The sequence below is a fragment of the Eretmochelys imbricata genome, chromosome 6 (assembly GCF_965152235.1).
Source record: "Eretmochelys imbricata isolate rEreImb1 chromosome 6, rEreImb1.hap1, whole genome shotgun sequence".
Lineage (NCBI taxonomy): Eukaryota > Metazoa > Chordata > Testudines > Cheloniidae > Eretmochelys > Eretmochelys imbricata.
In genome coordinates, this window is record NC_135577.1 from 125,932,919 (window position 1) to 125,948,281 (window position 15,363).

General features: G+C 51.1%; 1 protein-coding gene across 1 annotated transcript; it reads right to left on the reverse strand.

The window, feature by feature from the left end:
• Nucleotides 1-1,284: 1,284 nt before the first annotated feature.
• LOC144266246 (prostaglandin E2 receptor EP2 subtype-like) lies at nucleotides 1,285-12,832 on the reverse strand. The gene is made up of 2 exons (XM_077819632.1): nucleotides 11,983-12,832; nucleotides 1,285-3,761 (listed from the first exon to the last, which is right to left on the reverse strand). Exons 1-2 carry the CDS (start codon nucleotides 12,796-12,798, stop codon nucleotides 3,516-3,518), a joined length of 1,062 nt encoding a protein of 353 aa, XP_077675758.1. The 5' UTR covers nucleotides 12,799-12,832; the 3' UTR covers nucleotides 1,285-3,515.
• Between the last annotated feature and the right edge of the window lie 2,531 nt (nucleotides 12,833-15,363).

Below are 15,363 nucleotides of genomic sequence, written 5' to 3' on the forward strand. Positions count from 1 at the left end.
ATCTTTTCATTTTGGGTATTTTTAGACAAGAAATAAAACTCTTAAATATACAAGATCTATTTGCATAAAATACCATGAATGTTTTGGGTTTGTTTTTTTTAAAGAAGTGGAGCAACACTCCTCCTGGGCCCGTTATCCTGAGTAATCCCATTTGGGAAAATTCATCTCTAGCGTAAGCAAGTCTATTGACTTCCATGAGGGTCCCATAGAAGGGAAGGGAAAAAGGTTATGTAAAATAAGGCCATTCTCAGTTGAAGTTTAATGGGCTTGGATCCTCTTGCCCTGACTTCAGTGCGGATTGCACAGGGTGTGAAATCAATGCAGAATTTGGTCTGAAACCACTAATAACAGATGAGCCAATCCTGATAACATACCATTGGCAAGAACATACGTAGCAGAGAGTGCATACCTGACAAACTGAATGCATTTTTATTTAAATAAAAATCTCAATAGAAAGCAACACCCTGGCACACTGGAAATAACACGATCATTTAAAAATAACCTCTTAAGTTTAACGAACAAAGTGCCTCAGTTTCCCAGTGAGCAAAATGTTACTGACCTTCTTTGTAAAGTGCTTTGAAATCTACTGACGAAAGGCACTAGAATAAGAATTGGGTATTATTAGGTGGTCAGTGGATCATGCTCATCCTGAGACTCCCATCTTATTAAATGGGAGGGGATCTGGTTACGGCAGAGGCTGAGAACTACGGAGCTAGGTAACTCTAACGTTATCCTCTGTATTACAGGGTCAGTCTAGCTCCACCCTCCAAAATGGGCCCTCACGTCTACCCTGTGGAATTCTTTTGGTGCAATTTTCTCTTCACCCCTCTCTGAACCTCTGCGGTCCTCCTTGGCAAAGCCAACAAAAGGACAGCTGCTGATCCACACTAACATCCATATATCAGGTTTCAGAGTAGCAGCCGTGTTAGTCTGTATCCGCAAAAAGAAAAGGAGGACTTGTGGCACCTTAGAGACTAACAAATGTATTAGAGCATAAGCTTTCGTGAGCTACAGCTCACTTCATCGGATGCATAGAATGGAATATATAGTAAGGATATATATATACATACATACATACAGAGAAGGTGGAAGTTGCCCTACAAACTGTAAGAGGCTAATTAATTAAGATGCGCTATTATCAGCGGGAGAAAAAAACTTTTGTAGTGATTTTTTTTCTCCTGCTGATAATAGCTCATCTTAATTAATTAGCCTCTTACAGTTGGTAGGGCAACTTCCACCTTCTCTGTATGTATATATATATATCTTCTTACTATATGTTCCATTCTATGCATCCGATGAAGTGGTCTGTAGCCCACAAAAGCTTATGCTTGAATACATTTGTTAGTCTCTAAGGTGCCACAAGAACTCCTGTTCTTTTTATCCATATATCAGCGTCATGTACAATATACCACAGTCTGTCTGAAAACCTGCTTTACATGCGGCACTTAAGGAAAACCGTATCTTTTTCAAAGGAGGGATTTTAAGACATAGCTTACTTAGGGCCCTGATTAAGCAAAGCATTGAGAACTTAAGTGCTCTACTGAATCAGGGCCAATCGCTCTAGGAAAAAGGTCTTTCCAGCACACGGCGGGCTTGGACAGGAGACAGCTATCCTGCTTCCATTGAACTCAGTGGAAAAGCTCCCCATGAGTTCTGTGGGAGCCAGTCCATAATGTAAAACGAAGGCAGCTTCCTGCTTAGAATCACAGTTGGAATCACAGCTCCTCTGGAGAAGCCAGCCTGGTAGAAGGTTCCCTCTATCTTGTGAAATATTTCCCACTGATATTTAAGACTTCACGTCGTCATTCCCACAGCTTTACCTAGGATGAGATGTGATGATTACATACGTATCTTGTGTGGTATTTCTTCCCTGGCCTTATAAGGAAAATGCCTACAAGCAGGGGCTGCAAAGACTTGTCACGCACAGGGCTGTATCAGGCTTGCATGGGAAGAGTCACTTAAATACAAAGGTGTTGGGTCCTCTAGAAACCCCCTAGTGAGACGGCGTGGGAAACTTTCTTCCGTCTGCACAAGCAACCATCTCTCCCAGCACTGACGGGCAGCAGGCCATGCCCCAGCGGGTGCACCCCAGCTTCAGAGATGCAGGGGCCCCATGCTTAGAAGCATGTTCAGCTCCTGATCCTACCAGCGCAAATGTGTGTGTGTGGTGGGGGGGGGGGGGGGAGATGGGCATCTGCTGTAAGATGGAGGCTGGTTGCAGCCCAAAGCAAAGCTCTTTGATCCAAGAGGTTGTTGAGGAGGTGGGGGGGCTGAGTGCTGCAACACAGGGGGGCTCAGTTGACATTTGCCCACCATTAAGCATGACCCTACCCATGGAGAGCTGCTCTAAAAATCAGGATTCTGGAGCAGAGAGATGTAACCCTGCTTCTGCCCATCCTAACAGCTTTGACCCTAAGAGAGGAACCCACTTGGCTTTTCTTCCCCTAGCTGTAGGGCAGGGGTTCTCAAACTGGGGATTTGGGACCCCTCAGGGGGTCACGAGGCTATGACCTGGGGGGGGGGGGTCGCATGCTGACAGCCTCCACCCCAAACCCCGCTTTCCCTCCAGCATTTATAATGGTGTTATTTATAAAAAAAGTGTTTTTAATTTATAAGTGGGGTGGGGGTCGCACTCAGGCTTGCTGTGTGAAAGGGGTCACCACTACAAAAGTTTGAGAACCACTGCTGTAGGGCACTTGGAAAACAGAGTGACAAGAAGCGGAGCTAGCTTTACTGTCTTGCCTTGGGGTGGTGAGGAAGGCTAGTTATACGAAGGCACATGGCAATACCGATATCTCTGAGACAGAAATCATAGAATCCTAGAATATCAGGGAGGGAAGGGACCTCAGGAGGTCATCTAGTCCAACCCCCTGCTCAAAGCAGGACCAATCCCCAATTTTTGCCCGAGATCCCTAAATGGCCCCCTCAAGGATTGAACTCACAACCCTGCGTTTAGCAGGCCAATGCACAGGGCTCTCAAGACTTCAGTTTCAGTAGTTAGATAAATGGTTAGTTAAGCCTCCATGAAGCTAATAAGGCCTTGGCGGGTTTAGCAACAAATCAGTAAGCCGAAGCTCTATTATTAACTCTTCTGTGTCTCCCCACCAAACTGTCACTAGGCATAGTGTTAGAGAAAACATCTGTCTCCTGGACTTACAGTAAATAGCCACTAGCTTTTTAGCATTTCAAACACACTAGAGTGCAGCACATGTCCTCAGTTCAACATGAAAGTTCCTGTTTAGTGGCAACAGAAATCCAGTTATTGATTAGCCTCCAGGATGCTGTCCCATAAATAGAAAATGCTCACTTTAGATGGACTTCTCTTTCGCTTTTTGACAAACCCTGCAGCCTCTTGTCAGCCAGACTGCAGCTCAATCCATTGTACAGTAAATATATTTGTTTAGTAAGCTAAAAGGCCAGCTTCCCATCGTGTTTATACTTCTAAGTTTGTTCATTACCCTGAGGAGCCATTTCAGCAAGGTCTTCCAGATGTCTCCACTGAACGCTGCTTGTGACTACTGCCCGCAAAGGTCAATCTGCTTATTGGATTTTGACTCTGCAGCAGGAGTCGTCTGCATGTTGTCTTGGGTCTTTAGGGACATCTGACAGCACAGTACAGAACGGATTACCCTCAGAACTGAAGGTCTAAGGATGACAAAGACCCAAGGGTCAATAATTGGATTAATTGCTAAGAACCTCAGCGCTAGAAGGTCCTTCTTATAGTCTTCGTTTTGCATAAACATGTTCATATAGGCCCGAATCTGTAAAACATAAAGGGAAAATAAAATGCAAGACTGATCATAGGAGTATTTCGATGCACAAGTATAAAACACCATTTCAAAGGAACTTCTATATTCACAATAGACATTTCGTTGTCACTGGTTTAAGTGAATTTCATTCTAATGAGATGCCAAGCTGGTGGACCGAAAGGCTAGCGCTGGGTGGGAGACTGTTTCTGGGTCCCATGAATATTTTCAAGAGTTCAAAATTTTTTCCATGTCTTGATTTGGGATGAAAAGTCAAAATCTTGAAAATATTTGTGAACTGAGAAACCAATTTTTTTTTTCATTTCAGGCAAATCAAAAAGTTGATTTCAAAAATTTGCCATTTCAATTTTTTTACCCTTTTTCAGTCTAATTTGTTTAAATTTCAAAAGGAAAAGTCATTTTGAACGGGAAAACTAGATTTTTATGTGTAGAACATGTCAAAACAACACTGACAATTTCAAACCCATTTTTTTTGCCCCCTCAACACTTTTTTCAAGTCAGGAAATTCGTCGAACTCCACCCTGTGTCGTAAACGGTTTAGGTTTCGACAAATTGATTTTCTTCAGTTAGGTCTACTCACTGACATTCTCTTTTTATCCACAGGACAGGCAGAGTATGAGCAGCCTCACACAACGCAAGCTTCTCTCCATTCTGCCTAACCAATATATAGAGCCGATCAGGAACTTTCTGACACATTTTTCCATTGCAGAATGCAGATTCATTAAGCGAAACACTTCACAGAAACACATCTACTGCATTTAATTGGGGCGGAGGGTGGGGAAGCCTTTTGACAGTGATGAAGCATTCCATATCATAGGACTGGAAGTGACCTTAAGAGGTCATTTAGTCCAGTCCCCTGCACTCAAGGCAGGATTAAGTATTAACTAGACCATCCCTGGCAGGAGTTTGACTATCTGCTCTTCAAAACCTCCAGTGATGGAGATTCCACAACCTCCCTAGGCAATTTATTCCAGTGCTTAACCACCCTGACAGCTAGAAGTTTTTCCTAATGTCCAACCTAAACCTCCCTTGCTGCAATTTAAGCCCGTTGCTGCTTGTCCTACGCTCAGAGGTTAATGAGGCAATTCTTTTACCTCCTCCTTGTAACAATCCTTTTATGTACTTGAAAACTGTTATCATGCCCCCCCCTCAGTCTTCTCTTCTCCAGACTAAACAAACTCAATTTTTTCAATCTTCCCTCAGAGGTCATGTTTTCTAGACCTTTAATCATTTTCGTTGCTCTTCTCTGAACTTTCTCCAGTTTGTCCACATCTTTCCTGAGACGTGGCACCCCAAACTGCACAAAATAGTCCACATGAAGCCTTGTCAGTGTGGAGTAGAGCAGAATGACTTCTCGTGTCTTGCTTACAACACTCCTGCTAATACTGCCCAGAATGATATTTGTTAAAAAGAAAAGCAGGGTTACACAGCTGACCCATATTTAGCTTGTGATCCACTATGACCCCCAGATCCCTTTCCACAGTACTCCTTCCCAGGAAGTCATTTGCTATTTTGTATGTATGCAACTGATTGTTCCTTCCTAAATGGAGCACTTTGCATTTGTCCTCACTGAATTTCATCCATTTTACTTCAGACCATTTCTCCAGATCATTTTGAATTTTAATCCTATCCTCCAAAGCACTTGCAACCCCTCCAGCTTGGTATCATCCACAGACTTTATAAGTGTACTCTCCATGCCATTATCTAAATCACTGATGAAGATATTGAACAGAACCAGACCTAGGACCGATCCCGAGCCTTTATTTGGAAAATGCTTGAGCACGCAGACACTTTGCACATGTGTGGGAGCTGCAAGGATCCAAATGGCAGGGTGGCCTGATCAGCTGCTACAGCCCGCTCTATCACACAACTTCCAGATGGAGAAAAAAGTCTAAAGAGAAACCTGTTTCCCCATTTCTATGCATTTACATGGAAAGAACTCACATACACGTCAATGAATCCTCTTCAGACTAACTCCACCAAGCAGGAAATTAAATGAAGAGGGAATAAACACCCCCCCTCCCCCGATTTTAGATACCATTAACATTGTACGTGGCACATGCAGAGTCCCTTCTGCAAAAGTCCTTGTTTTAGTAACGAAACTTTGCAACTAGGTATCGCTTTCACCCCAAGGTTTCAAAGGGTTTTACAAAGCTCGGTAGCTGTTATCCTGATTGCGCTTTGCCTCCCCAGCTGTACAGAGAGAGGATGAAATTTGCTCTGGGTCACAGAGTGACTCAGCGGACCACAGAACCCCAGCTGTCCTGACACACAGGCTTCTACTCGAGAGCCCATGGCTTCTTTTTCTGTTGATCTCTGATACGTATGGCATAAAAGGGTTATTTAAAGACATAAGTTCAGACCTTCATCTTTGCGTGTCTCCATTTTGATGGTCTTAATGTCTTTTGGCTTTAGGTCCATTCATGGGAGATTTCAGCTTGGGTTAAGGGGAGTTCAAACAGTTCAGTCATGTTTCACTTGTGGGTTTTGAAATGCATATTTCTTGGGCGACCGCTCACACTAGGTGCAGTGTTCCGAACGACAACATGAACAATGTGATGTTAAATCTGGGATTACACGCTCCAGGAGAGGCCGCCAGTCTGTCCCACGACAGCGACGTCTAATCCCTTACAGCGGTGCTAAATTTTCCAGCGGGCTACTTTCTCACCACAACCCAGTAGCGAGAGTTTAGGCCAAAATGGGATAGTCCCCACAGCTTATTCCCCCCCAGAATGTCAAGTCGCTAAAAGAAAAATGAGGAAGGGATGCCAAAGGGAGGCCTGAAGAAGAGGCTTGGCTTGCCCCCAAAGTCCCAGAAGCTTTTTCAATACCAGGTTGAGACAAGGGCAATTTACGATTCCCCAGGGAGCCTATTTTCCTCCACACACCCCTAAGGAACCAATCAGCTGGCTTTGGTATTTAAAGAAGCTGTGACAAGTATGACTAGTCCCATCCAAAACATCCCTTCCACTCCCCCCGCCGCTGCCCCCGCCCCCGGCAGATGTGAGGCATGTGAAACCACAAGAATGAATCCATCACTGAGCGTCGTAGCTAGCCCTGAGCTAAGCATGACAAGAGACTTCATTTATCCAAACCTGCAATGAAGTCAATAGATGCTTAAGGGATCATTTATTAACGTATCCAGTCTATTGTCAGGTTGCCTATCGTGGCCTTCACCAGCGTGTGTAGGTGCAATCAATGAGCGTGGAAGAAAAACAGCTCTAGCCAGGTTTCTGACCTACTCTATGAATTTATTATGTCTGACAGCCAAAATCAGTTACTTCCTTACATATGCTTGTTTGCTACTTCATGGAAGAGCTGACAATCCCTCCTGGGAAGATGATGCAGCAAATTTGACTCATGTGACACCAGTTGCTCTGTCTCAGGTCCTGGTCCCCATGAACCCAGAGCTGTTTAGCAACCCCGGATGTATCTAACTTCTAAAGCTGTGTATTAAAAAAGGAGATGAAGAGTTTGAGACAGACAATTAATGCCTTAGCCATTCACTTCAAGCGACCTGGGTTCAAATTGTGTGCATGCTGCAGCTGAAAGCGAGTTGAATCATCTCATACTAGTTACTAAAAGCACCAGATGTTCTGACGACTCATGTCATGACTCGGGACTTAGTTAGTTTGGGGGAAAGTTTGCCCTACAACTGCTTATGCAGGGTCGGCTTTACAATTGATGCTACTGGTATATCACCTTCATGGGCACTAAATTCAACCATCATCCACGTGTGTCTAATTAAAAAAAGATTAGCCATGGCAAGGAATATGAGTAGTGTCTACAATTATATTACCTAGATAGATTTAGGACTTTCAGTCCTCATGCTTCAGGGCAGAAAGAGGTAGGAGCAGGAAGAAATCCCCAGTGGTATGCTACTGTACAACTGGGTACCTCTATAAGGGTTTATATGCTTTCCTCTGAAGGATTCACCACTGGCCACCTACCTGTTCTGCTACCTGTGACGACAGCTAGTTGGTCTATTGTTCTATGGCAATATCTATGTTCTTCTATGGAAAGAGTAGACCAGAAAGAGAATCTCCTAAAGCTAAAAGGAAAGTAACTGATTGTGAGTCAGTTCTCAAAGCCATAAGAACTAGGTCCAATGTCCCCTTTCTCCATACTCATGATGCTTGTTTCACCTGATAATATAAGAATTTTTAATTTCTCCTTTGCGGCGCACAGTGGGATTTCTAGATATCTGATCGAATGAAATGATTCTACGTACAAATACTAGGCTGGTAGAAAATACACTTCTACCATCCAGGACTTTTAACTAGCTAGTCACTTTATGCTGCTCACCAGAGTGCAAAAAACCTTCCTCTCCAAAACAGACCCACTGCAAATGTATACTTACTTCCAAGGATGCCTGTCACGAGCACACCAGCAGTTACATCTCATGTCTGCACATGACTCAGCCAGATGCGGGAAAGTACCATTAGGAGCAGAGCTAAAGACCCCTAAATGAATTTAAGGCCCATCAGTTGGTGGTGGAGCAGCTCTTATGATTTCAAGTCCAAAACCACAGGAAACACAAGAGGCTGCTAGAGGTTATTACATTTCCTTGATCACGCTCTTGAAATTCAAAAATAATGGGGCAGCATGTCCAGTGGTTAATTTGTCCATTGGGCCTTTCAGCTCTCCAAGTGCTAATGAAAGATAATGTCATTCTAATGCTGGGAATGTAAAATTAGCTTTGGCCGTATTCCCAACGTGGGTGGGTTTGGCTTTTCACAGCGAAAAAAGAACTGAAAAACAGAAGGAAAAAAAATCACCCAAACCATCTTCTCTCTCAAAAGTGGGAAGAATCGAACTATCTGACTATCGTCGACTGGTAAAGGGTTGAGTGACATGGCAGCTCTGAAGGGGTCCTATTTAATTTGAACGACAAGAGAAATTACACGGGTCACACGGGTTATATTTTTGAGGGGGGGCATTCTAGCAGTTAGAACGAGGGAGTCAGAAGACTTGGGTTGTATTTCCAAACCTGCTGTTGTCCAAAACACTTAATCTCAGCGTGCCTCGGTTTCCCTACCTGTCAACAGGGCCGGCTCCAGTGTTTCTGCCGTCCCAAGCCGCAAAAAAACCCAAAACTTGCCGCCGAACGGGAAGGCGGAATCCTGCCCGCCGAACACGGAGGCGGAGTCATGGTGCGGCCGCCGAAGAAGAGTCGCGTCCCCGCCGCCAAATTGCCGCCGAGCGCAAAACGCGCTGTGACGGAGCGACCGCTGAATTCCCGCCGCCGCCGAGGGCGGATTGCCCCAGAGCCCGACGTCCTGCCGCCCCTTTACATTTGCCGCCCCAGGCACCTGCTTGGTTCGCTGGTGCCTGGAGCTGGCCCTGCCTGTCGAATAGGGAAAATACATGCCTTTATCAAGCATTTTAACGCCTTCAGTTCAAAAGGAATGTCTATGCTCAAAGTTCTTATGAATTGTAAGTGTGTGGAGCATATTCTCCGATCCCATATCTTTGTTTATGGACACAATCTTCAGCTTCAGGGACACCAGCTTTTTCACACAGAAATTAACATTTGTGTACCGGTGAGGGTTTGTGTGTGCACAGTGGCTGTTGGCTGTCTGTATCTGCTAAGGCATCCTTTCCCCTCACAGCTGAAAACTTGGCTCAGCGGGCAGAACTGTATCCTCGTTTCCACTTGTACAACCACGTGGATGCATGCATGCTGACTGACAGCACAGCAAACCGTGTCCACGCCACCCCCGTGATTTTGTGCATCCCTGCACTCACCTAACTGCATTTATCTACGCAACCTCCATTCCACGTTGGCAATTTAACTGACCTGTGTTACGTCAGTTACAGCCATGGAGCCCGCTGATTTGTGTACCCGCACGATGACACATGCAAACACACTGAGCTGTGTCAGCTCAGCTCCTTCCCTGCAACTGCACCAGCCCCTTCAACCTTGCTGCCGCCCTCAAAATGGCACAGCTCAGTCCCACTGCATGAAAGCTCAGCGACATGGGCCTACACTTGATCCATGCAACCTCGGTCAAGCACCTGCCACTCTAGGGCCCTGTGAACGCCTCTTGAGCCCTGTCACCATCGTCTCTCAACTCCCAGAAAGTGGATTTCTCCTCATGAGTCCCCGGGGAGCTAGAAAAGTGCTATCTCCATTAACAGATGAGGAAACAGAAGCACAGAGTCACTACTGCGATAAAAAGCCCATGGCACCGTCTCAGAGCCCGGATCAGGAGCTGGAGCTCGGGCTCCGAGACCCTTTCCCCTCGTGGGGTTTCAGAGTGTGGGCTCCAGTGTGAGCCTGAAGGACCACGCAACGATTGTATAGTCCCAGAGCCCTGAGCCAGGCCAACCACGGGTCTTTTATTGCAGTGTGGAGGTAGCCTAAGGGATTTGGTCAGGGAAGCTGTGGCAGAGTCAGGAACAAAGAAAGGATCTTTGTGCTTCAATCTAGTCCAGTGCCTTAATCCCAGAACTCAGTGGGGCTGCCTGGTGCCCTCATCTGTATGGGTTTCTTTGTAATGCAGGGACTAAAAATAAGCGGGAGAAGGCCAGGCGCCGGAGGTCCCCAAGGACAGGGATTAACAAGGGGACCAGCGGGAGAAGGCCAGGCGCCGGAGGTCCCCGAGGACAGGGATTAACAAGGGGACCAGCGGGAGAAGGCCAGGCGCCGGAGGTCCCCAAGGGCAGGGATTAACAACGGAACCAGCGGGAGAAGGCCAGGCGCTGGAGGTCCCCAAGGGCAGGGATTAACAAGGGGACCAGTGGTAGAAGGCCAGGTGCCGGAGGCCCCCAAGGACAGGGATTAACAAGGGGACCAGCGGGAGAAGGCCAGGCGCCGGAGGCCCCCAAGGGCAGGGATTAACAAGGGGACCAGCGGGAAAAGGCCAGGCGCCGGAGGCCCCCAAGGACAGGGATTAACAAGGGGACCAGCGGGAGAAGGCCAGGCGCCAGAAGTCCCCAAAGGCAGGGATTAACAAGGGGACCAGCGGGAGAAGGCCAGGCGCCGGAGGCCCCTAAGGACAGGGATTAACAAGGGGACCAGCAGGAGAAGGCCAGGTGCCAGAGGTCCCCAAAGGCAGGGATTAACAAGGGGACCAGCGGGAGAAGGCCAGGCGCCGGAGGTCCCCGAGGACAGGGATTAACAAGGGGACCAGCAGGAGAAGGCCAGGTGCCGGAGGTCCCCGAGGACAGGGATTAACAAGGGGACCAGCGGGAGAAGGCCAGGCGCCGGAGGTCCCCGAGGACAGGGATTAACAAGGGGACCAGCGGGAGAAGGCCAGGTGCCGGAGGCCCCCGAGGGCAGGGATTAACAAGGGGACCAGCGGGAGAAGGCCAGGCGCCAGAAGTCCCCAAAGGCAGGGATTAACAAGGGGACCAGCGGGAGAAAGCCAGGCGCCGGAGGCCCCCAAGGACAGGGATTAACAAGGGGACCAGCAGGAGAAGGCCAGGCGCCAGAGGTCCCCAAAGGCAGGGATTAACAAGGGGACCAGCGGGAGAAGGCCAGGCGCCGGAGGTCCCCGAGGACAGGGATTAACAAGGGGACCAGCGGGAGAAGGCCAGGCGCCGGAGGTCCCCGAGGACAGGGATTAACAAGGGGACCAGCGGGAGAAGGCCAGGCGCCGGAGGCCCCCGAGGGCAGGGATTAACAAGGGGACCAGCGGGAGAAGGCCAGGCGCCAGAAGTCCCCAAAGGCAGGGATTAACAAGGGGACCAGCGGGAGAAGGCCAGGCGCCGGAGGCCCCCAAGGACAGGGATTAACAAGGGGACCAGCAGGAGAAGGCCAGGTGCCAGAGGTCCCCAAAGGCAGGGATTAACAAGGGGACCAGCGGGAGAAAGCCAGGCGCCGGAGGCCCCCAAGGACAGGGATTAACAAGGGGACCAGCAGGAGAAGGCCAGGTGCCAGAGGTCCCCAAAGGCAGGGATTAACAAGGGGACCAGCGGGAGAAGGCCAGGCGCTGGAGGTCCCCAAAGGCAGGGATTAACAAGGGGACCAGCGGGAGAAGGCCAGGCGCCGGAGGCCCCCAAGGGCAGGGATTAACAAGGGGACCAGCGGGAGAAGGCCAGGCGCCGGAGGTCCCCGAGGACAGGGATTAACAAGGGGACCAGCGGGAGAAGGCCAGGCGCCGGAGGTCCCCGAGGACAGGGATTAACAAGGGGACCAGCGGGAGAAGGCCAGGCGCCGGAGGCCCCCAAGGGCAGGGATTAACGAGGGGGCCCGGGCCCCTGCACTCACCGTGAAAGGCAGGGAGCAGACGATGAAGGTGATGGTCATGATGGCCAGGAGGATGAGGTGATCCACCTCCTCGGACATGGAGAGCCTGCGGCGGCCGGCGGGCTGCTCCAGCGAGGCCAGGCGGCGGGAGGTCTGCCCGCGGCGGTGCATGCCCAGCAGGTTGCGGATGACGCTCAGGTTGCAGAGCAGCACGGCCAGGATGAGCAGCAGCAGCAGCGAGGCGTAGAGCAGCGAGTAGGCGGCGCCAGCCTCGGCGGGCTCCAGGCTCATGTGGATGAAGCACCAGGTGCCCGGGCAGTACTGCACGTAGCGGCCGAAGCCCAGCAGCGGCAGGGCGCAGAAGGCGGCGGCGAAGGCGCAGAGGGCCGGCAGGGCCAGCAGCAGCGCCGAGCGGCGGCGGACGAAGCGCTCGTAGAGGTAGGGCTGGCCCAGGGCCAGGCAGCGCTCCAGCGCCATGGCGAAGAGCACCAGCATGGTGGCCAAGCCGAAGAAGCTCATGGCGAAGGCGAAGTAGGGGCAGAGCTGCCCGCCCTCGGCCAGCGCCTCCAGCGAGCGGTTGCGGCCGTAGGAGGCCAGCACCACGGGGCTGACCAGGCAGGTGCCCAGCAGGTCGGTGAGCACCAGGACGGTCACCAGCACGTGGAAGAGGGAGAGCGGCCGGCCGCGCCCCCCTAGCCGGCGCCGGGCCAGCAGCGCCAGCGCCGTCAGGTTGCCCAGCAGCCCGGCCGAGAACATGACGGCGCTGATGGCCGGGCTCTCCTCGGTCTCCAGCAGCTGCTCGCTCCGGCAGTGCGCGATCGAGCCGTCCTCGTGCATGGTGGCGCCCGCCCGCTGCTGCCGCCGCCGCCGCCGGGCCCGGGGCACAACCGCGGCGGGAGGCGAGCGCGGCAGCAGGCGGGAGGCGCGCCCAGCCGGCCCCTCGCCGGGCTCCCCGGGCGCGCCCCGAGCTCCTCCCTCGCCAACAGCTGGAGCTCGGGCCCGCCTCCCCGGGCGCAGCTGCCCGCCGCTCAGGGTCCCTCCCGCGCCAGCCGGGGCCGCGCGGGGCGGGGGGCTCCGTCCTGCTTTCCCAACCGCTGGAGCCCCGGGGCGCCGCCTTGCGCACCCCCCCCCCCCGCCGCCCCAGCCGGGGAGCCCGGGCACCGCCCGCTGCGCGCTCCTCCCTGCCCAGCACCTCTGGGCAGCGGGTGGAGATCAGTCACTGCCCGCCCGGGGTCCCGCTGCGCGCGGGGAGAGGCTCCGTCCTTCCTCCCAAACAGCCGGAGCCCCCCGCGCCCCTGCCCCTGCCCCGAGAGCCCGGGAGTGCGGCCCCGGCCCCCGGCGCCGCTGGAGCTGTGCCCCGGCTCCCTCCCTGGCGGGCTGGGTCTCTGAGCTGGGCGCCGGGAAGGGATCCAGAACCTCCCACCCGCAGCCCCTGGCTCGCCCCACTGCCACCGTGCCCAGCAGCCTGGCTCCAGGCGGAGCCCCAGCCGGAGGGGAAGCTCACCACAGCGCTGCATCCCCGGCGGCTAGACACACTGGGGACGGGAGTCCCCACAGGACAGTTGTTACCCTCACGTCGGAGCCCTAGGGGTGCTCCAGCGTTTCTTCAAGGCACTTTTCTAAGTGGCCTGGAAAGGGCAGAGGGAGAGAATGAGAGAGGGAGCAAACCCCCAGGGCAATCCCCCCCCCTCCCAATACACCCCCCAGGGCAACAGACTGTGGACCTACAGGCGGACAGAAGCACCAACACACAAATGCACACGGAGGAACGCTGCCCCCCCCAGGCAGCAGACACCAGGCTGACAGGCAGGACTCATGGGGAGAGGCACTGAGAACAGCCTCATCTTGGTGCCTGCCACAGCTCCTGATGGAGACACTTTGTCTTTCCAAGCCCCATTCACGTTCCCTGAAAGAGGTCTGCGCCCATCTGCACCCGCACATGAACCATTCAATACCGGTCCAGCTCTCCCGGTTGCTGATCACCAGCAGCTACCTGGGTTCCCTTCCCAGTGAGTACAGGGCTACAAGGCCACACTCATCCCAGCTATAGCTCACCTGCTTTCACTGCTGACAGCACCCACAAGGCACCTGACAGCCTGAACAAAGAGTTACTGAAACACCCCTGCCCAGTTGCAACTGCTACCCCAGTTTGCGGTAACACCTGCAAACTCTCTAGGCTGGCCATACCAGACATTGGGGCCTCTGGATCTGCATAAATGTAGATCCACAGCCCCTCATCTGTCCCCTACCTAGATCACATCCAGCCCACCCCAAAGTAACCTTCTGCACCTGCCCCACGTCGCCTTCAGCAGGAAGCAAACTGTGGGCAAGAAACATGGACTAGACAAGAGATTTAGTTGGTTCAAAAAGCAATTCAAATTCAGTCAGATGCTGATCTTTTCCATTTATAAGTACATTCTTGAGTGGAAACAGATCAACATTCTCACAGAAAACAGATTCACCGTTGTGGCGGGTTCAGTCACAGAGACCCCCTTGGGACTGTCACCTGCTGACACTACCTCTGAGCCCATCTTCTTTGTCAGCTTGGGACTTCAGAACCCTGCCTTGTCAAGCCAGACACGCCAGCCAGCTGCAAACACAGACCCAGGGTCTGACCCACGCCCCCAAAGCTGCAGACTTAACTGAAAACAGCTCAGCAATACTCCTGTCTCCAGCACCCAGACACCCAGCTCCCAATGGGATCCAAACCCCAAATAAATACATTTTACTCTATATAAAGCTTAAACTCATAAATTAGCCAACCTCCATAACACTGATGAAGAGAGATGCACAGCTGTTTGCTCCCCCAGGTATTAATCACTTACTCTGGGATAATTAATAAACAAAAGTGAGTTTATTAAGTATAAAAGGTAGGATTTAAGTGGTTTCAAGTAATAACAGACAGAACAAAGTAAGTTACCAAGCAAAATAAAGCAAAACACTCAAGTCTAAGCCTAATACATTAAGAAACTGAACACAGGTAAATCTCACCCTCAGAGATGTTCCAATAAGCTTCTTTCACAGACTGGACTCCTTCCTAGTGTGGGCCCAATCCTTTCCCCTGGTACAAACCTTGTTAGTTCCAGCTCAGGTGGTAACTAGGGGATTTCTCATGACTTGCAGCCCCCTTTGTTCTGTTCCACCCCTTTTTATATCTTTGGCACAAGGCGGGAATCCTTTGTCTCTCTCTGGGTTCCCACCCCTCCTTCTAAGTGGAAAAGCACCAGGTTTAAGATGGATTCCAGCATCCTGTGACATGTTCACATGTCACTGTAAGACTTTATTACCCACTCGCTGGCACACACATATACAGGAAGGCTTTCAAGTAAACAGAGCCATTTACAACCAGTTGTCCTAGTGAATGGGAGCCATCAAGATTCCAAACCACCATTAATGGCCCGC